This window comes from Trematosphaeria pertusa (assembly GCF_010094035.1).
Source record: "Trematosphaeria pertusa strain CBS 122368 unplaced genomic scaffold BU26scaffold_25, whole genome shotgun sequence".
NCBI classification, from domain to species: Eukaryota; Fungi; Ascomycota; class Dothideomycetes; order Pleosporales; family Trematosphaeriaceae; genus Trematosphaeria; species Trematosphaeria pertusa.
The window spans coordinates 392,405-412,399 of NW_022987236.1; the positions used below are offsets into that span (position 1 = coordinate 392,405).

The following is a 19,995-nucleotide window of genomic DNA, read 5'->3' on the forward strand; positions in this document are numbered from 1 at the left end:
GCTGTATCATCATGGAAAGACGCGTTAAAGGTTGCACTGTATTACCATATTGGATCGCTTCTTGAATTGATGAGAAGATTCAAATATCACTCCGCTAGAGGGTGGGTGGGTGGGATATTCGAATGCTTTTTCAAGCGATATACCGCCTCCTTCGAACAGCGCTCGGGAAAAACATCACATTACCGCTGCGAGACGCCCTCAGACTCATCCATCATCATCTCATCATCCCCAAATCCCCCTTCATCCTCTCCATCATCGCTCGGCAGCTCAAACCGCATGAACTTCTCATTCTTCGCTTCCGTGCCCCACTCAACAACCTGCCCGTCCTGCACCTCGCAATCCTTCAATATCGTCCTCTCATCCCCCTTCGCCGCGCCGCCTTCAACCTTGCATCTCCGCCCTAGTATACAGTCCGTCAGCTGCACGTTGGCGCCGACCTCCACGCCATCCATCAACAGACACCTGAGGAGCCGCGCGCCCTCGCCGAGCTTGCAGTTCGGGCCGATGACGGATTCTTTGACGTTGCACTTCTCTTCAACGACGATGTTTTCGGCTAGTAGGGAGTTCTCGGCTTCTATCCGGCACTTCCTCGGGATGGTGTGTCGGTGTGCGATTTTGGTGGCGTGGGCGAAGGGAGAGGCGGCGTCGCGGCCGACTTCTTCGATCGAGGGGAGCTTTGCCAGGCGCAGGGAGATGGTGAGGAGGAGGTGTGCGGTGTCGACGCGGCGGATGAGCGGGACGGAGGGATCCGATGGTTGCACGTAGGCTAGGATGGGAGGAATGGTGAGTTTCGGTTTGTATGGGGTGATGGACTTGGCTGCTCCAGAGACGCTGGAGTCTCGTACTCTTGAAGCCAGCGTCGTTGGTGTTGGCGATAAGTTGTTGTGTGCGCGGCCGTTGGCGTACGTGGTGCTGAACTTGGAGACGTCGATTTCCTCCTCGACGACCTGCGAGCCGGAGTCGCTGCCCGAGCCGTCCTCGGGATGGAAGACCTGTCGCAGGCCGAGCTTTTCTCCTAGCCCGTCTTGCCAGCCCGATTTTGCCCACCAGCCTAGCACTTCCTCGCTAATGCTTTCGAATTTCTCGTTCTTTTTTATCATCTCTAGGACCCAGTAGGGAAAGAAGTAGATATGGGCGTCTCGGTGTGTGGTGAGCATCTTTATCCGGCCGTGCTTGCGGATGAGGGAATGCCGAACGGGGAAGCATTTGTTCTCTTCTGTGATGTCGTTTAGGGTATCGGTCGGAACCGTGTAGACGAGGTTTGAGATGTCGCGCCGTAATGAATCTGTTGGCGGCGGGACGATTGGTGTCGGGAGAGGTGTGGTCGCGATGAAGTCTGTCTCTTCGCCCTTTTTGCTGCCTTCGCCCTTGGTCTGGTACCACACGCCTAGGCCGCCTCTCCTGCCGAGTTTCTCGCCGCCGACACCTATGGGTATCTTCCCCGTGTCTTTCAATCCCCCGCTCGCAGCGCCGAGTCCAGCTTCCTCGACCATCCACGCGTCCGCCAACGCCGTGCCGTCTAATTCGCAGACAATGTCGCAGGGAAGCACGATGAAGTCGCCCTTGATAGCATCCTGCACTTCGGGTAGCCGGAAGAGGTGCCCGGTTCCGGTCTCGTGTGTCAGGTCTTTCGGCGCAATCAGGTCGGGCTTTGGTGAGGGGAGCGATGTGAGATGCGGGTTCTGGGACATGGCAGCTTCGATGGCTTCTAGTGACTCTGGAGGAGTGACTATTGTGATATCTGAAGCTATCGTTAGCATATGTATGTGCCCTGGTGGAGCCGCCTTCTACCTGTGACTCCCATGCGGTAGCACCACTCCAATGGGTACCAAACCATAGGTCGGTTTGCAATAGGTAGAAGAGCCTTTGGTATGTCCTTTGGCGAGGAGGTGAAGGTACCGAGGGAAGCTCCAGGCCCGCACAGAATGAGGGCCTGGAAGCCCGGGGAGGGCAGCGTAGCGTGAGGCATGCCGCCGAATTGGGCTTCTTTGCGCAGCAATCGATTTAAGAAGGTTGTGAAGTTTCTCTAGCGGGCAGTGTGGACCGCGGCAAGAATTCCAAGCTCTTGTTCAAGGTATACACAACTGGCGGGGTGCGTGCGAGAGTGTCAGGAAGCCCCGCCAAAGTTTCTCGTCCATGACTCCTCGGCGCTTCGGCTGCATGTGTTTCTTTGACAGGGGTCCATAGCTCCCAGCCACATCAAGAGCACAACAACATCAGGTCTCCGCACGCTAGACTAGCCCTCCACAACACCCACCTCCCCGCGCGCTCTACAGCAATATCATGAATTGAACGGCCCAGAACAATGTCCTTCTCGTACGACCGCTACGACCGCCGCCAGTCCTCGTCCAGCCGCCGCACCACCTTCGGCTACTGGGTACCCCTAGTCCTCACCGTCACTGTTGCGACCGCGGGCTTCGCCGCCTGGGTATGGAGTGAGCGACGCGACGACGATGAATCCGACGATGCCGATCTGAGCTATGGCGAGGATGAGTACAGGAAGATGCCCGAGGGCTCGCGCGAGAGCATGTCGCAGGGAGTGGCGCGCGACGACGAGGGCCTCATGTCGCGCGTGCAGGGCGTCATGCGACGGACACCGAGTCCGCAGCAGCTGTTTGACACTGTGAGCAAGAAGACAGCCGCTGGGTTTGCAGCCGCAGGAGCTGCTGCTGGGGCGGCGCTTGCTTCGATCCGGGAGGAGGATAAAGATGATTATGCGGACCATAACAGATGGTCCGAGGAAGCAGCCATCAGGCGCAATGTCGAAGCGCAGTCTTCGCAGAGCGCGGCGGCGGTGGACACGCAGACAAAGTCGTTCGCCGCTTCGGTGAGGGGTGGACCCTCAGCTAGCGGCAGGAGGAAGACGGTGGCTATTGTTGTGTCCGCCGAGTCTTTGATGGACACGCATGAGGAGGATGGCTCGTACCGCTCAGAGAATGCTGTAAGTGTAGTGTGAAGGGAAGGGAGTCTAAGCTAACATTTTGTAGACCATACTCTCCCACCTCCCCGACACCGACTTCAGCAAAACCAAGCTCTTTGTGCTCATCTACTCGCCCTCTCTGCGATCACGACCCAACTCGCGGACGGGTGCTGCTTCCCTCGGCTCATCCTACTCAGCCATATCCACTCCCGCGCGTACACCAGGAGAAGAACTTCAGTCTATCGAACCGCACCCGGAAGAGACCGTTTATACCCCAGCCCTGTCCGCACGAAGCTCAGATACCGTACTCTGGAACACTCTCCACGCGCAAGCTCTTCGGCTCGTCGAGGACCCCGCTATGGTCATGCCCTTCACCACGCCCACTGGCTTTGTACATATGCTTCGCCACCTCGGCCCCGAGCTTGTGTACGTCGTAGACGCTCTGAGCGGCCCTCACGGCTCCAACATCGAAGACCTCAAGCGCTGGGTTAGCCAAACTGTTGTAGTTGTCGGCGGCGATGGCACTGGGCTAGGCGGATTGGTGGACACCGATGACGAGGGTGCAGCTGGCAAGTCGAAATCAGAGCATGCCGGCCACGGCGATCGATGGTGGGAGAACACGGACATGGTAGGCCTTGGAAAGGGCGTGGAGATTGTGGACGCTTCGAGACTTACGGACGATTACGAGAGGCGAGCCGGAGGAAGGGAGTAAATACACTTTCCTCTGGAGTTTCGGATGATAACCCGCTTGCTTACTGCGAGTACTTAGGTAGCCCCTTTTGGGAAATGCGTATGTAACGAAACATGAATATTTTACTTCTCTATATCCCAGGGGCTGTTTCTTCGCTCTTGGTCCTTTGAGCCTAATAGTCCCTTTCTATTCTAAGGCTGTAACTCTCAATCGCTATCCCACATAGCTTCAGCATGGCATACGCGTCAAATTCGACAAACCCCAGCGCCCTTGAAAGCCATTCCGAGTCGCTATGACGGCGGTCAAACTAGCAGGCAGCTGCTTGTATGTCGTTCGCCAACAAGGGTTCCCATAGTGAATCCATAGGGAGGGAATGGACGGTGCAACACCTGGGCCCTGGTGCTTCGGCCTGCCGCAAGGCACGTGCTGCTGGATTCACTCTTTTGGCAGGCTCTCCACGCCTGACTAAGCCAGCTCGCTATTGTTCCTACAAAAGGTCTCTCTACCTTACACGTGCTTTTTCCTTTCCCACACTCGCCCCGACAGCACGCTCAGCTCAACCCGCGCTTGCAATCGACCTACCGCATCTAGCGCGCACGACTGAACGCTATAATCCAACCATCCTTGCCACACTGCACCGCTGTAAGCTACCCCTGCTGTATTTGACAGTTCACAGAAGGTACCTGCAACTACGTCATATAAATTGACCTCAACCCTCCACCCTCCACTAACTCCCATAACTACAGGTCACTCTACATCAAACCCTCCGCAACCATCAAATCAACATGACTTTCTCCGCAAAGAACAGCGCCACCGGGCCCCTATTCAAGCGCGACGGCGACATCGATGATCTCCGACCTAGCGATATGCGCCATGCGACTAAGGTCGCCAACCGTCTTCTTCACGAATCCGCGTACGAGTACGCCGTCGAGGCAGTCAAGCACGGCTCCAACTTCATACTCGTCCAGCCAGGCATCGTGTATCTCCTCTTCTCTCGCTCCGACTGGATCCGCGAGGCGGAGGGTAACGACGCCCTCATCGTCGTCGATAGCCTTCGCCCGACGCCTATGATCGGAGGCAGGCATGACGAAGAGAAGCTGAAAGAGGTCATGCTCCAAGCCGCTGAGTGCGAGCGCGCCGCATCCGATGACGACGAACCGACCACAGAGCGTCCGAATATTCATCTCACCCGAGCTCGTGTCCAGAAGGAGTCGAATGTAGCCAAGATCCCGAATTCAGACCAGCGAGCTGATATTAGTGAGAAGGAAAAGCCGGGAAAGAATGTGAAAGCCCCGAAGAAGTCTAAAGCGGTGTCAACAAAGCTCAAGAACGGCATGTCTCCCCTCGCCCAGCGGATCCAGGAGTACAAAACGGCGCAAAAGATCTTCCCGAACGTCGGGCAGCAGGCCTCTGGGAATGGCTACACGCGGCGTGACTTCATCACGGACGCCGCGGAGTATCTATGGCCAGGTTCATCCCCACAGCTTGTTGCCCGTAAGTCGCATCGGATCGCTCGCATTGCCCAGTTCTACACGAAGCAGAGGGTGGACCTAGATGCGCTTGCGCCGCGTCCGTGGATTGAAGTCGCGAATAAATATGCCACGGATAGTACTGCTCTGGACTTCCTTGAGCAGGCTGCCGAAGTCATCGGAGCTCAGAACTGGTCGACGGACGAGAAGGCGGAATTTGTCGAGCGAGAGATGGCATCTGTCGAAGACAAGGTGGCTGCATGCAAGGCAGCTCTCAAGAAGGAAGCAGACACCAACGCATTCCTCTCGCTGCTTGCTGCAACGAATAAGTCGACCAATAGGACGGGCACTGCATCTCCATCCTCGACGGCACCTACATCCCCCGCTTTTAGCTCACCGACTGGGGACGATCAGAAGATGTTGGACTCAAATGACGTTGCCTTGGAGGAGCACAACCAGGCTATGGACCCTATGGGGCTCAAGAACAAAGACTGGAAGCAACAGGCAACCCTCAGCCCAACCGTGGATCTGTGCTTCTCGAATCCGCCGAGCAATGGTAGCCCGCTCCAATTCGGCGCCCACTCACCTCCGAAGGATTTACCTCAGCGCTGCAAGGCTCCGTGCAAGAAGTCTAGGTTCACTGGCACCTGTATGGCGCAAGCGGCTCCCAACTTCGAAGCCTGGAAGACGAAGAATCCGTTCGAGTTGAAGCCGGGGGTGGCTGTGGATACTGGCCAGATCTCCGCTTCTCCATTGATGCCTACTATAGGTACATGTCTCCCGTCGGATCTTCAAGGCGAAGGAAAGGCACCTATCCAGGACGACGTGAAGGTCTCTGAGGACCAAGAGGCCACCGTGTCTGGCAAAACGGTCCAGTCTGAGCAGAACGAGAAACCCGCAGAAGAAAAGATGATCGACAGCTACCTGGTGGAAGAAAATGCTATCCAAGAGCCGGTAGTTTCGGCACTCAGTGGCCTTTCTGAGCAGTCCTCTCCTCCATCCGGGGAGTCACAGCAGGCTGAAGTCGCGGCTACAGTTGGCGCCTCTGAGGCAGTCCCGGAAGGGGACCAAGCTTCCCCGGAATATGAACAGCACGAGATTACTCCATCTAGTGGTGAATTGCTGGACGAATCTTCGGTGTCCACCGAGGCTAAGGTCGAACAGAATGCCTATCAAGAAGAAGCCAATCTAGTCGCCGACGTCACTAGCACGGACCCAGTTACTGAGCCTGAAATATCCCCCGTTGAGTCAGAACTGAGCGACGACAACCAGGACCCGACTGATGCCGTTTTGGTCGAGGAGACTGCGCCGATGGAAGATCGCGAAGTGGAGGAAGGCATGCGCTTCTCCGCGGCTCCCGAGGAGGGCCAAGAAGAGAGTTCACTCATCGCATCAAAGGCAGAAGGAGACATCTCCGATGCTCCTAACATCACCGAAGAGCTTTCCAACGCTCCTTCTGATTATGGACTGCAGGATGAATTAGACTATGACGAGCAATCCCCAGTGGACATGGAGGAAACCGTCACGCTTCCGCTCGCCAATGCGCCGGCACAAACCATTCTTTCCAACGAGAAGGATGTCTGCGACGATACCTCCCTTCCTTCTTGTGCCTTGAGGAATGCTTCCAAAGACACGCAGGCCATTGTCCAAGCTCCAGTTTTGGAGTACGAATCCGAACGTGAGGCTGTAGACACGGACGATGAAGAGGCTGCAAATGATGTCCTAGATGAGGATCTTGCTAAAGAATACCTCGCATGCTCTTCTTCCATGCTCGACAGTGACGGAGAGTCCTCATATCAAGATTCTATCTCCTATGTAACCCGAGATACTACGCCCGAGCCTGAGTCGGACGCGGAAACGGACGCGGAAGAGAGCAAACTCAAGCTTCTCACGCTTTCAACTCCGCTCACTCTTCCGCTTGACCTGCTGCATGAGGATAAAGTGGATGCTAGCTCGGCGCCGGCAAACCTGCCTCAACTTCCCGCGTCCGAGAACCTTGTGGATTGGTTCTCCGGCTGGTGCGGCGACTACTTTCCGCCGGCTCCACAGATGCCACAGCTTCCGGCTCTGGACTTGGGTGTCCGTTCGCTCGAGACGGAGTGCGAGGCTGGCTTGGAAGTGCTTCAGAGCGGGCGTCTCGAGCCGCAGTCGCAGGTTGAAGTCAAACCGCGGGAACCAATGACAATCAAAGATGAGGCAAAGAATATATCAAAGCCTTCTCTACCAACGGCTAACGTGGAAGCTATCGCCAGCAATGGAGATGCTTCGAAGGTGAGCAACACCCATTCTCTCACAGCTGCTGCAATCACTGACCGTCTAATGCAGCGAACTCAAGAGCCTAAACTGCTACAGCCAGTTTTCGCAAAGGCAACTCTCAGCGATCTCGACGTCGAGGCGACTGTGCTCATCGTGAGGTCTGCCCTCGAAGTTGACGCTGCTGGAGATCCTACGGGCTATCAGGACGATGGTGGTACGCCGCAGCGTGATGCTGGGTCGTCGCTGCACCCCATTATTGTTGGACCACCTGCCACGCAATCACTCGCCGTCCTCGAAGAAAACGACGTCAAGCCTACCACTTCCGCATTGCAAGGAGCTGATCCGAACTGCCGCGGCCTTCTCATACACCATCTCGATGTCCATGAGAACACTCTCGGCCTTCCCACGAAAGACGTCGGCGCTGACGAGCACACTTCCGACACTGCAAACGAGACAGGCATGCGTCGACCATCAATCCCCTTGAGCGGTGGAGGGACTATAGCCACACCCAATTAGACGCTTCAAGCGTCCTTGGAGCGCAAAGAGGTTCCTTGATACGCCAGGTCAAGCAACCCACAGTCTCGCGCGCTCCCACAACTGGCTCTCCGAACGTCAAGCCTAAACCTGCTCATTTGCTAACACCCTCCCCATTAACACACCAAACGAACATGTACGAAGAAGATCCACAATTCCATTTCGACAACTTTTCCAGCGAGCGATCCAGCAAAACTCCACGCACACAGAATGTACGCAACTCCAAAAACTATCAGCAGTCGACCGAACGGTCCTGCACAGGGGATATACGACAGCAGATCCGGCATTAAGCCCACCTATCAGCACGACAATACTTCTTTCTACTGGGCGGGATCTGCAGGGGATGCGAATGCATCAGGGACGGATGGAATGCCGAATGGCATAATGGGTAATATGAGGGGTGGTTGATCATTATAGCCACGATGATCCTGCCCTCGATCGGGGATATCAAGGCTTGACCGAGATGCGGCGTGCGATGGGGCGTGGATGTTTAGGTTGTTTTTCAGATAGTCATTTTACAGGGAGGGGCAGTTGATCATCATAATGAGAATGAACCTGCCCTCGATCGGGGATATCAAGGTTTGACCGGACCGGGATGCGGCGCGCGATGGTGCGTGGATGTTTGTGTTTGGGTTGGTTTTTTGGTAGTTTCTAACTTACAGGGTGTTGGTGGGGTGGGAATGCATTACTTTCGTTATGTGATGGGTCGCTGTTGTGCATTGCAGTTCATTGCTGGTGAAGTCCATGCTGGAAAGGTTTTCTTAATCTCCGCCTGTAATCTGTAGGCTTCAAAGAAAGAATGGTTGACTGACCTCTTTCGCATTCTTCTCAGTTACAAAATCCCCCTGTCTACAAAATCCCTCAGAATTAGCCAGTTCATCAGCCAGTTCATCTTAACCTTATCAGACCACTGCTTCAGCTAGTTGTGCTCCGCAGCCCGAACCGTTTCTGTGCTCTGCATGTTTTCCCGCCACGTCGGGAGCTCGTCGCGGTAGTGAGGTGAATGAGGGATGGCGGCGGAGTGCTGGGCCGAGAGGTAGAGGGTTGGGCGTCAGGTAGGTCGATGGCGGGGTTAGGGGGTGAATGGGGGGTTGGGCTATACGGGCAGAGGTTGGAAGGTGTGGTGTGATGTAGTGTGGTAGGGCGGCTGTGGGAGTAGCGCTGATGGGGTGGGAGAGGAGAGTTTGCTGTAGGCGGGTAGGGGGAGAGATAGACCTAAAAGCTTGAAGCTAGCTAGTACACTCGTAGGGGGAGATAGGGCTGAGATCTTTTAGTGGGAGTCGGACGGGGTATTAAGGCAAGGAGATGTGAGAGCCTGTGTGTTCTGATATCCACGAAGGGAAACATACGATTCGGCAGCGTGGGTGAGTGATAACGACGGCGGAGAATGAGAGGGCCGTGTAGCGAGTTCCACGATTGCCTACCTAGGTAAGTATAGGGTGAAAGCCCAAGTGTAGATAGCGAATGAGGAAGATATTGTCAAAATAATTGCCTAGAGGATGTTTTAGTCCTCTGAATCGAGGGGAAGGAAAACGATAACCAAAATTCAGCATCAGGTGTGGGTCCTGAAAGAGTTGAGTTAGCTTTGCCCGGACTGTGTCCCACCCTGATTGCTCTCGACGCCAGACCGTAATCCATGGGAAAGTGATTGAATGAGACATTTTTGGTACATGTATCACAAACGTCTCAGCAATCCATCATTAAAAAGCCGACATGTTATGCTCCACCTTTTGCCTAACGTTGTGCACCCTATCCATGTCCTCTCTTATACAAGAACCGTTGTGGGTATATATCCATGTATCGTCAACTTCTGGTACCGGCTCCAGCGTTGTGCGACAATATGGGTAAGTATGAATGTACGAGGAGCGTCGACAGCCCTATGCGTGAATAAGGATTATTCGAGTTAGTATACTTAATAAAGTTCCGTCCTGGTTTATTTCCAGCCTGTATTCGCAACCGACAGGTACGTTTCACAACTCGCCGGCTAGCAGGACTTGGTAAACATGCCGACCACCTTTGAAACAGCATCCAGCCAACTCCCTCGTCCGTCTAGTTTTCACGAGGAATTCGATATGGCCACCGCAGACCGGCCCCCGATGGAGCGTCCGCAAACCACTACACGTCGATTTGCTGAGAATGTGGCTTTTCGGAAACAGGAGCCTTGTTGGAAGCGAGTTGGAAAGACAGTTGGTAACGCAATCGGATGTCTGCGTCGGCTGTGCAAGAATCGTCGAGGGCAATCTGGGCTTCGGCCGGTAGATGAAGAGGAGGTAGCCCTGCTCCATCAGGAAGAGCTACAGCGAGCGGTTTCTTCCTCGTTAGGTTCATCCTGGTCGTCATTCGACGAGTACGAAGATCGCATGGTGTGTAACGACCTGTACACACGTCGAACTGCTCCACATACCATGCACTTCTCATACATGGATATCCCGAGAGGTGGCCTCGCTGATGACTACTACTTCCCAGGAAACTCTGACGCGAGCTCAGGGGAAGTCTCAGAAGCAGGCCTCTTCATACCTAGAGTTCCAATGTATGAGGGCTCTGGGTGGACCGAGGAGCAACAAGAGAACTCCGCTTTACTCTTCGCCTCTAATGATCAGGCCTGCTTGGCCCGCTTTCAGCGACACTGGGAAGGACTGTACGAAGATCCGATCGATCAATCCCTGTTCGCGGACTTCGACTTCGACTTCGAACACGATCGGTCGCCGCAAAAGCCAGTCGAATGGGACCAGTTTGGGATGGTACTTCCACGCAAGGCTGGCCCAGGGCGTCCAGCAAAGTCCAAAGGCGTGCTACAGGAAGCTTCTAATCACTTGGCTTTCGAAGAGTGGCACGGCAATATCGACGCGGACTCATATCCTTATATCGATGCCGAACTAGCCTTTTACCAGCGGGAATTTGAACGCACGTCTGGTGGAGAAGTCGAAGAGCTCTTTCACCAGTACTTCCGAGCAGTATATCCGCCGTTTCGGTATTGCGATCGACCCTCCCTGTACTCAGATGCTTTCTCTCATCGCTCGTCTTGCGAAGATCAGCAAGTGGAGAAGGAAGTGGCTGTGAAATCGCCGCGGGGGTCCCTCGCAAGGGATATAACTTCGGTCTGGGTTAAGGGTGAGTACTTTGGCTTCTTTGCCGGATAGATCCATATGTTGGAATGGCAGCGATCCTTAGCCTTGGGGGCGAACGTGCCTTGGTTCTGACTTGCTATCATGTTGTAATGAACAGATGTCAGAGACATGATGGGATGGAATGAATGGAAGAGGATACATCATGTAGAAATGCCTTTTGAGGAGCACAGTGATGTCTTGCCGAGCTTAGACTTTTGAATCAGTATCCCGTGTTTCCGTTGACCTAGTAGGCTCACAAACAACCTCGTACCTTAATAGACAGTCTTTCCTGCACCAAGTTGGTAGCAGCTCACCTTTCTGGTAATACACTAACTATTAAGACTAGCATTGTTTACGGCCATTACGTAGATGAACTGTTGACAGCTTCCTTTAATAACGTTACAGCCTCAGTTATTCTTTCCCCTTGCGTAACGTCGACGAAAATTAGCAATTGTGATGCCTTAATTAAATGCGATGGCGCCGTTATCGACCAGCAGCCTTACAATCGCCTCATGGCCTCCTTCAGAAGCCGCCTGGAGTGCGTTGCCGTAGTATCCACCCCGCGCGTGAACGTCGGCGCCATTGTCGAGCAGCAGCCTCACAATCGCCTCATGGCCTCCTTCAGAAGCCGCCTGGAGTGCGTTGCCGTAGTATCCACCCCGCGCGTGAACGTCGGCGCCATTGTCGAGCAGCAGCCTCACAATCGCCTCATGGCCTCCTTCAGAAGCCGCCTGGAGTGCGTTGCCGTAGTATCCACCCTGCGCGTTAATGTCAGCGCTATTGTTGAGCAGCAGCCTTACAACCTGCTCGTGGCCTATAGATGAAGCCGCGTAGAGTGCGTTGCTGTAGTATCCACCCTGCGCGTGAACGTCGGCGCCATTGTCGAGCAGCAGCCTCACAATCGCCTCATAGCCTCCTTTAGAAGCCGCCTGGAGTGCGTTGCTGTAGTATCCACCCTGCGCGTTAACGTTGGCGCTATTGTTGAGCAGCAGCCTCACAATCTGCTCGTGGCCGCTAGATGAAGCCGCGTAGAGTGCGTTTGCGTTGTATTTTGTACTCCGCGCGTTGACGTCGGCGCCATTGTCGAGCAGCAGCCTCACAATCTGCTCGTGGCCGCTAAATGAAGCCGCGTAGAGTGCGTTGGGGTATCCACCACGCGCGTTGACGTCGGCGTCTTTGTCAAGCAGCAGCTCCGCTGTTCTTCTCAAGCCAAAGCGGCTTACATAATACAATGGAGCAGGAACTGATCCTGGGTCCCTCCGAAAATCAGAGCCCTCCCATGGTTTGGCTGGATCATGAATCCGAAGCCAGTTCAGATACGCGTCGTTTCTCTCCAGTAACAGATCCATTGCTGCATGACTGAACTCTTCTGTCTCCTCGTCCGTGCCCTGCGCATGGTGTATCCAGAAGCTTGCTGAGTACTCTGCTAGCTTGAAGTCTTTCGTATCCTCAGACAGAAGCTCTGATCCTTGAAATTGAAGAAGGTATCCAAGGCAGCCCTGTGCTATAGCGTCGTGGCACGCAGCGCTTTGCATGCCATAGCGAGCTGCCCGACCTCTCAAGATTCTGTCCGAGAGGAGATACTCTTTAACGGAGTAATGCGCCAGCAAAACGACTTGTCTTGTTGGCTGCAACCTCCCATCTCCTTCGTCCATAGTCATAGTAACAAGACTACCGCATATGTTCAATACCTCCAGCGGATCCTCTAGGACTTCCTCGCGATCGAAAGCGGGGTTGCGCTCCACATCGATGGCGACTATTTCAGCGACCTCATCCACCGAGAGCGGCCGAGCTGAGAACGTCAGCCACCGCAGGATGCGGACAGCGTATTGGGAATCCTCTTCTCCAATCGCGCAAAGGATGCGATCATACGTTTTGTCCAGCGTTGGGGGAAGGGCTGCGAGTGATTTCCGTAGCATTGCTCGATTACGACACTTCCCTAGCGTGTCTAGCTGGCAGACAGCCCATCGAAACCTATGGCGATTATTAGCCTGGCATTTTCAGGAAATAGTAGGATAACACCCGTACATTCCACGTGCTCCTTTCATGAGAGCGGCCTCAATCTCCAGCCTGACGGTGGTGTCTTTCTGCCATTTGCTTAGGCTTCTATCGGCAGCCAACCTTTGCCGAACGTATTTTTTTATGTCTCTGTCTACCAGCTCGCTCTGAAGGTGGACGATATTTTCCTGATCTATAAAGGTCTCCAACGAACTCTCGATATCTCGTTCTTTGCGGCTTGTCACGAGGACATGCAAGTTTTGAAGCTGCCATGCAGCCGTCGTCTCGAGGATGTCTGTCAGCTCCGAACGCTCGGCACACTCGTCTAGAGCATCGAGGACTACGTAGACGTGCGGGAATTCCTGCACCATCTGCTGCATCACTTCCACAAGGGCATGTAGAGACGGCTGTCGCTGCCCATTCTCGCAAGAGGAGAACAGCGTGTTGAGGCTCGTTGGGATCCTAATGCACTGCTGTGAGAGCTGACAGATCAATGACCGTAGCATAAGCTCTGAATTCTGCTTCTGCGCGTCATTGAAGTCGAAGTAGAAGTACGCAACTGCCTTCCCGGGATCATTGTTGCAGTGTTGGAGCACGCTCTGGAGAATAGTCGAGCTGAGGATAGTCTTTCCGCATCCCGGGATGCCATGAAGCCAAAGGAACGTTGCGGCATCCGTCTTCCACGCGGCATACTGGTCGCTTTCGAGGAACCACTGACCAGTGTCGTCTTGCCGTTGTTTAAGCGCTTTCTGATAGTTCGTGGAAGGATCCGGTGCAGATAGCCACTGGCGTATCTTTGCGAGTTTTGCATCTACGTATTGCGAATCAGTGGAAAGTTATGCAGACTGCCTCTAAGTCACTCACCTGTAAGCGGCTGCAGGGTCGACGACGCCGCCGCATGATAGAACGTTAGGGTTGCGATGTAGTTTCGTAAAATCTTCGTAATGCTCTCGACTTTGTCGTCTTGGTGCAGGCTTACTATCGCCTTCTTGCTCTTTGTACGCCAGCTGTCATTGGTTGCCGGTAGCGTCTTTGCAAGAATGGCGTTCAGTTGCTCTATCTGTTCTCGACACCCATCGATCACAGGTATAAGGACCTCTTTGGTGCCGTCGTCTACTAAGTCCGCCTCGACCGCTTGCCGGATTCGATGCAGGGTGGTACTCAACACAGGCAGCTCAGTGCTGATGTGGCGAAGGGACTTCGGAACTTCTCCTGTGTCGGAGTGGAACTGCTCAAGGCGACGGACGAGCCTCGAACTAACGTCGACGAGTTGGACGATGCTGGCGACTGCAGCGAGAGTCTCAGCCATTGCAGCTCAGACTGCTGTTGGTCTTCGCAAACACCTAGATGTACATTAGTTGTGGTGCAACGTCGTTTATGAGTGAAGGCAACAAGATAGGAGGAATTTAGCAGAGCCAGCGATGTTGAGGAAGGCTGAGGAAATAGGCGCCAACGGCTGCATTTCTCGGCGCCTACGCAGCGGAATTTCGTTCGACCGACAGCCGCACCCAATCCTCGTTGATAGAAATATAGATACTGAGCCACGTGTGGCGGTACTCGGGTGGTGAGGTGGAGTATCTTCGCTATTCTGGGCATCGTGAACGTTCCGCGTCGCTCGACCAAGTCGCAGTCATAGGCCGTCGTCTTTTGGTTTTTGAAAAGTACTCTGTGGACTTCCTTCCTACTATCTGTATGTAGGTGCAGTTTTTGCTAATGTTAATCATCCCCGATGAGGGCAGGTCACGTCGAAAGCCGACGCTTCTTTCTTCTGGACATAACTTGGGGCTGTCGTGTTCGTGCTAGGAAAGGCTAGACCGGTAGAGACATTGACCGCGGGGGTTTTATATAGTTGTACCACCATGTCTGAAACAAGAAGCTGAAAGCTCCGAAGACGATCCCCGCTGATGGAACATACTCCCATGCAAGAGCGTGCGCAGTGAGGTTGATGTGCTGTTCCTGGCGGCTGGATCGAACAGCCCCTGGAGCCGACCCGCAAGCGCCTATCCCAATTATAGACTAGCGCCGCGCCCCCATCCAACCTCATCTTCGTCACCCTTTTCGTCAGCCGAGGGGAACCTCTGCAAACTCCTCACGATAACACACGCGCCAAAACTTTCATCTATCACCTTCCTAGCCTAGACGATTTTGTTTTACGCGGCCTTGGTGTGGGGCGCGCTTGTGCCAGGTAATACGTCGACTGTGAACCTCCGCTTCCGACGCCGCCTGAGGCGCGACTGGAATATGCCTATGCGTAACCAACAGCCCAAAAATGGCGACCCGTCTGAGTACGTCAGAAACACCCGCGCGTTAGCTGGGTCCGTCGCTGCTGCATATGTGCGCCGGCGGGGGCTGGGCTGACTTGAGCCCTGGTATGCACCTACGCCGCATGCACTAATGCGGCAACCCACAAAGCCATACGCAAGCAATCTGTCAACCAGCGCGTACACAGTATCATCCGATTCTAAATTCAGAATGCGCAACCATAGGTCAGGCTGCATATACCGATGAGTTCCTGTCTCCTCGCTTTTCACACCCTCTCCCTCAGTCCTGCTTCTCTGCCCATCCCTAGCGCTCCTTACCTTTCCGCTATGCATACATTCTTTAGCCGGAAGGCGAGGTCCTTTTTACTGTCAATCCTTTCCCTTGTCGCGTTCACAGTCTTCTTCCATTTGTACTGCAGCGACCTCGAAGAGTCCTGGACATCGTACGCACTCAAATCCGGCAAGAAGTGGCCTTCGATATTCGAACATGATGGGAAGGAAGCGCAGCAAGACGTATTGTCACCATCCCAACCCTTAGTATCAAGCTCTTTAGACAACGAACGCTCGCAATTGCCTACATCGACGGCCGGGCTAGACAATATGGGGATGCTTTTAAGTCCCGCTACACCTACACCTACAGCATATAAGGAAAATGAGGAAGGGCAACACAGTTCAATAGTACACACGCTTTCTGTTGTCCTGCCTTCAACCTCAAGCACCTATCCGACTGCCGAATCCCCAAAGGCTACCGGTCTCACTGGAGCAATTGTAGCAGCAGTGGGCTTGGCTACAGATCTCAACTGGGTAACTGAAATACGAGACCCGTACGTCCTTACTCCTGCCATGCTTTATCCTTCTAACAAGAAATTCTAGTATGTGGAAGCTCCACCGTTACAACTACGACGATCCTTCGCCTCCACCCTCTACGTACTTCCCCGCAAACGGGGGAAACGAGGCAATGATGTACCTCAGCTACATCATCAACAACTACGACTCCCTCCCAGATTACTCCGTCTTCATTCACGGCCACCAGTTCTCCTGGCACCAGGAGGGCGACATGGTAGCCATCATCAACGATTTTCGACTGCCGGCTCTGGATAAGGCTGGATACGCGCCGCTGAGGTGCGATTGGTACCCAAGCTGCCCGCGGGAGATTCGCCCCGTCGATCACGACGCCGTGGTATGGGGACCCGGCGTACACCGCGAGGACACCGAATACGAGATCGGAAGAGTCTGGTCCACGCTCTTCGGGCGCGACGTCGAGCTTCCACGCACCATCGCCAGCCAATGCTGCGCCCAGTTCGCCGTTACTCGGAAAGCCATCCAGCAGCGGCCGAAAGCAGAATACGAGCGTATGAGACGGTGGCTGATGGACACGGACCTCATCAGCGACGTCAGCGGTCGGGTGTTCGAGAAGCTCTGGGCTTACATCTTCACGAGAGAGGCGATTCGATGCCCACCTCCGCAGCAGTGTGCGTGCGAATACTTCGGGCGCTGTGAACCTAAGGGATGGTCGCTACCGCCACCGGGAATCGAAAAGTGGCCCGAGGAGTTTGACCACTATGTCCCTGACATCGATACCACGGAAACTATGAACGCAACGTCCAGGCCACAGAGGTATCCCCCGCGCAAAGCTTAAACATGCGTCAAGATAGCAGTGACGAAGGACCCGGAGGTCTTCAGTACTCAGCTCGCACTTCCGAAGATCGCTCGCCTCCTGTCCCGGGCTCCTTCGAAGCGGTGTTGGCACTCGCAACTCTCCACGGAAGATTCTACCACCTACCACCCACCACCCACCTCCCCGAACGCTGTCCAAGCCCGACACAAACCCTCTCGCTTCTACGTCCACAAACAAACGCCCCTCCTTCTTCCCTACATATACCACATGCCCAGCCACCCCTTAACTTACCTACTCCCACTCCCACTCCAATTCCCAGCACCCCTTGACTTCCCCACCACCAACCATGCCACCCCCACCCCCCACTCCATATACATCCTCCACTCCGCCGCCCACGACCTAACACCCACCCCCTCCCTCTCGTAGGAAGGCCGCATCCTCCACGCCTACTCCGCCCCCCCCGACGACGACCAGACGCCCATCGACTGCGCCAACGCAGTGCTCTCAGCGATGCAGGACGCTTATCCTGGGACGACGCTGACGCGCGATGTGGTCCGGGGTCTTCCTGTCTAGAGGAGATGGCGCGCTGGTGTGGAAGGACGCGCTGTGGCCGAAGGATGATGTGGATGAGGAGAGTTGAGGTGGGGGAGTTGTAGGGGAGATGCGGGGCTTGGTATGATGGCACGGTGGAGGTGGGGGTGGAGGTGGAGGGGCAAGTTCGGCGAGGAGTGGTAGGAGGGTATCGTGAGGTTGAGGTTGGGACGGGATAAAGGCTAGTGCGGATGGGATTGCTCTGCTTGGAGGTTTGGAGCATGCTGGTGTGTGTGTGCCGTAGCACATAGCACGTGGATTAGATCTAGAATGGCGAAAGAGGTGCTGTCGATTGTCATTGTCATTCTATCATAGTGCGTTTCTATCTCGTGGGCAGGGCTGAAAAGTAGGACTGTGTCGGGACATATCCGACGGATAGGGCGGCGCACCATTCGCGAGCTACAGCTGGCGCTATAAACACAGGCTGCTACAATAACGGTAAGCGAATATGAGTTAACACTCAGATGTGTTTGTTTTATTTCTACTCCCTTACGGGACTTCTCGTATCTCGGCGAGGGAACTCCATTAGCTATTAATCACTACTCTAGCGTGTATCAACACAACCATCCACCGCTCGCCCACGAAACACGAAGTATCTCGCAACAAGGCACCGGATCTGCATACCACCATTCTGAAGCCAACAAGCCAACACAGCACAAATTAGGCCCCTCTCATCCAACAACGCACTCTCTCAACACTCCTTCTCCTGCTTCACCATCCAGCTCCTAAACGCCCTCGCCTTCGACCTCGTCCCCGCCACAACACCCCGGTCAATATGACTCGCCGCGCAAAACGCCTCCACCACGCTCAAAGCCGCCACCTCCTCCTTCTCATCCCACCGCACCAACTCTAGAAACTGACACAGCGAGATAGAACCTAGCTTGACGTGCGCCTGGTTCAAGTAGTCAGCGTACCCAGGAGCGATATCCGGCGTGATGCGCGCCACCAGTTCCCAGCCGCTCCCCGAGGTGGAGGACTGGCGCGCCTGGACCTGCTCTGCGGCGGCGAGCAGGACGAAGGCCTTCGCGACTTGGCGTTTAGTCGTGGTGTGGGCTGAGGAGAGCTCGAGCAGTTCGAGGAAGTCGTCGAGCGAGGCGGTGCCAATAAAAGTGTGGCGGTGCTTGTATTCTAGCTCTCGTTCTTCTTTTTCGGTCTCGGGTGGTACTTCGTTGACGAGGGTGGAGGCTGAGAGCGGCGTTGGGAGAGGTGGCTGCGCTGGTTGGACCTTCACTGGTATGGCCACAGAGATCTTCCTCCTAGATGGTTTCTCTGGCGGTGCCATTGAAGAATGTTCCTTCGAGGCACCGGCATCGGCCTTGGCCTTGAACTCAACTATCCCGTCGTTGGTTACGCGGCGATTCTTAATCGGAACAGAGCGCTTGGGCACGGGCTTGACGGCGGAGTCGGTTGAGACGATGCGACGGTGTCGGGCGTGGCGCGGTGTCAGTGGACGCTTTCGTACTCGGAACCATTCCTCTTTGGCGTGCTGAAACTCTCTATCAATGATAGTCTTGTCGTCGTCTGTATCTGACGCGGGGACTTCTCTGTCGGATTCGGGGGATGTCGGATCCGGAAACGTTCGATCCGGCTCAGCGGAGACAACCGTTGGGTATGCGAGCGTGGTGGAAGTAGACTGCTCTATCGGAGCTGTATCAGGCTGAGCATGTTCTGATTCCTCATTCTGGACTATCAAAGACTCTTCAGCCTGGTCTTCCTTGTTGATCAGCACAGGGTACGATGGCACTCCGTCGGCGTCGTCGAGGTGCTTTAGGAGTAGCGAACGTGAACGGGGCGAAATTCGCACCGGCGCCGAAGTTCTCGTCGTATCCGCGCCGGGTCGAGGATGCTCTGTTTCCTCGTCATGAGTCCTGGTGGGCTCTTCATTGTCTAGGCCTATGTTGATCAATGCAGAGAGGGTTGGGACCTTCTTAGCGTCGTTCAGATCGATCACCAACGGCTTGCGACGAGGCAATGACTGGACTGGGACTGCAGCTCCAGCGCCGTCCGTTTGCAGGAGAGGCAAGCGGCCTTCTCTTCGCTCTTCCGCAATGTGTTTTAGAATTTCGTTTCGCTGTCTCTCCAACTCGGTTGGGGGCATTGGGATGTTCGTCTGTATCGACACTCCGGACAACGAAAGTGTGTGGCCCGCTTCTGCAGCCTGCGAGGAGGAGCCAGGTTTAGCCTTGCTCTTTCCCTTCTTCTTCGAAGCCGTTGGAACTGCGCTGTTGTCTCCCTGAGGTCCCTCGGTGGTCTGCGCTAATCCTGACTGGGGGCGCAATTGAAAAATGGTGCGCTCCAGCGAGCCCGTTGGGGTGGTGGGTTCTGAGGTCATGTTAGCCAGGGCTAGGCTATGCCGGACGTGCCTTAACGCAATGTTTCCATACCTTCTCCGGGCGTTGCCTTGTCACTCTGTGCCGCATCCCCCTCCTCTTGCGCATCTTCCATATACGGCGACTTAGGCTGCCCCGAGATGCGCTCCTTCCCTTTCCTGCGCCGCTCGCGTCGCGAGTCCGAAGCGGCCATTTTTCCAAGCTTGACGTCGACTCTGCC

At 54.9% G+C, this 19,995-nt stretch overlaps 9 protein-coding genes across 9 annotated transcripts; 4 read left to right on the forward strand and 5 right to left on the reverse strand.

Moving 5' to 3' along the window:
* Positions 1 to 103: 103 nt before the first annotated feature.
* BU26DRAFT_544585 (uncharacterized protein) lies at positions 104 to 2,130 on the reverse strand. Its single transcript, XM_033831743.1, has 2 exons — positions 1,792 to 2,130; positions 104 to 1,741 (listed from the first exon to the last, which is right to left on the reverse strand). The coding sequence occupies exons 1-2, from the start codon at positions 1,967 to 1,969 to the stop codon at positions 180 to 182; spliced, it is 1,740 nt and encodes a 579-aa protein (XP_033676241.1). The 5' UTR covers positions 1,970 to 2,130; the 3' UTR covers positions 104 to 179.
* A 78-nt stretch (positions 2,131 to 2,208) lies between these two features.
* Positions 2,209 to 3,768, forward strand: BU26DRAFT_611081 (uncharacterized protein). The gene is made up of 2 exons (XM_033836033.1): positions 2,209 to 2,941; positions 2,988 to 3,768. Exons 1-2 carry the CDS (start codon positions 2,306 to 2,308, stop codon positions 3,630 to 3,632), a joined length of 1,281 nt encoding a protein of 426 aa, XP_033676242.1. The 5' UTR covers positions 2,209 to 2,305; the 3' UTR covers positions 3,633 to 3,768.
* A 628-nt stretch (positions 3,769 to 4,396) lies between these two features.
* BU26DRAFT_611082 (uncharacterized protein) lies at positions 4,397 to 7,852 on the forward strand (the record flags this gene model as incomplete). The annotated part of the gene is made up of 2 exons (XM_033836034.1): positions 4,397 to 7,351; positions 7,406 to 7,852. 2 exons carry the CDS (start codon positions 4,397 to 4,399, stop codon positions 7,850 to 7,852), a joined length of 3,402 nt encoding a protein of 1,133 aa, XP_033676243.1.
* Positions 7,853 to 8,785: 933 nt separating this feature from the next.
* Positions 8,786 to 9,531, reverse strand: BU26DRAFT_511681 (uncharacterized protein; the record flags this gene model as incomplete). Its single annotated transcript, XM_033827323.1, has 3 exons — positions 8,786 to 9,085; positions 9,220 to 9,294; positions 9,499 to 9,531. 3 exons carry the CDS (start codon positions 9,529 to 9,531, stop codon positions 8,786 to 8,788), a joined length of 408 nt encoding a protein of 135 aa, XP_033676244.1.
* Positions 9,532 to 9,873: 342 nt separating this feature from the next.
* On the forward strand, positions 9,874 to 11,010 carry BU26DRAFT_511682 (uncharacterized protein; the record flags this gene model as incomplete). Its single annotated transcript, XM_033827324.1, has 1 exon — positions 9,874 to 11,010. One exon carries the CDS (start codon positions 9,874 to 9,876, stop codon positions 11,008 to 11,010), a length of 1,137 nt encoding a protein of 378 aa, XP_033676245.1.
* An 838-nt stretch (positions 11,011 to 11,848) lies between these two features.
* Positions 11,849 to 14,489, reverse strand: BU26DRAFT_183730 (uncharacterized protein). Its single transcript, XM_033820414.1, has 4 exons — positions 13,840 to 14,489; positions 13,006 to 13,786; positions 11,976 to 12,951; positions 11,849 to 11,919 (listed from the first exon to the last, which is right to left on the reverse strand). Exons 1-4 carry the CDS (start codon positions 14,282 to 14,284, stop codon positions 11,896 to 11,898), a joined length of 2,226 nt encoding a protein of 741 aa, XP_033676246.1. The 5' UTR covers positions 14,285 to 14,489; the 3' UTR covers positions 11,849 to 11,895.
* Positions 14,490 to 15,563: 1,074 nt separating this feature from the next.
* On the forward strand, positions 15,564 to 16,875 carry BU26DRAFT_572091 (uncharacterized protein; the record flags this gene model as incomplete). Its single annotated transcript, XM_033834208.1, has 2 exons — positions 15,564 to 16,060; positions 16,110 to 16,875. 2 exons carry the CDS (start codon positions 15,564 to 15,566, stop codon positions 16,873 to 16,875), a joined length of 1,263 nt encoding a protein of 420 aa, XP_033676247.1.
* A 66-nt stretch (positions 16,876 to 16,941) lies between these two features.
* Positions 16,942 to 17,902, reverse strand: BU26DRAFT_183750 (uncharacterized protein). Its single transcript, XM_033820415.1, has one exon. It carries the CDS (start codon positions 17,666 to 17,668, stop codon positions 17,009 to 17,011), a length of 660 nt encoding a protein of 219 aa, XP_033676248.1. The 5' UTR covers positions 17,669 to 17,902; the 3' UTR covers positions 16,942 to 17,008.
* A 234-nt stretch (positions 17,903 to 18,136) lies between these two features.
* BU26DRAFT_611085 (uncharacterized protein) lies at positions 18,137 to 19,968 on the reverse strand (the record flags this gene model as incomplete). Its single annotated transcript, XM_033836035.1, has 2 exons — positions 18,137 to 19,767; positions 19,830 to 19,968. 2 exons carry the CDS (start codon positions 19,966 to 19,968, stop codon positions 18,137 to 18,139), a joined length of 1,770 nt encoding a protein of 589 aa, XP_033676249.1.
* Positions 19,969 to 19,995: the final 27 nt, after the last annotated feature.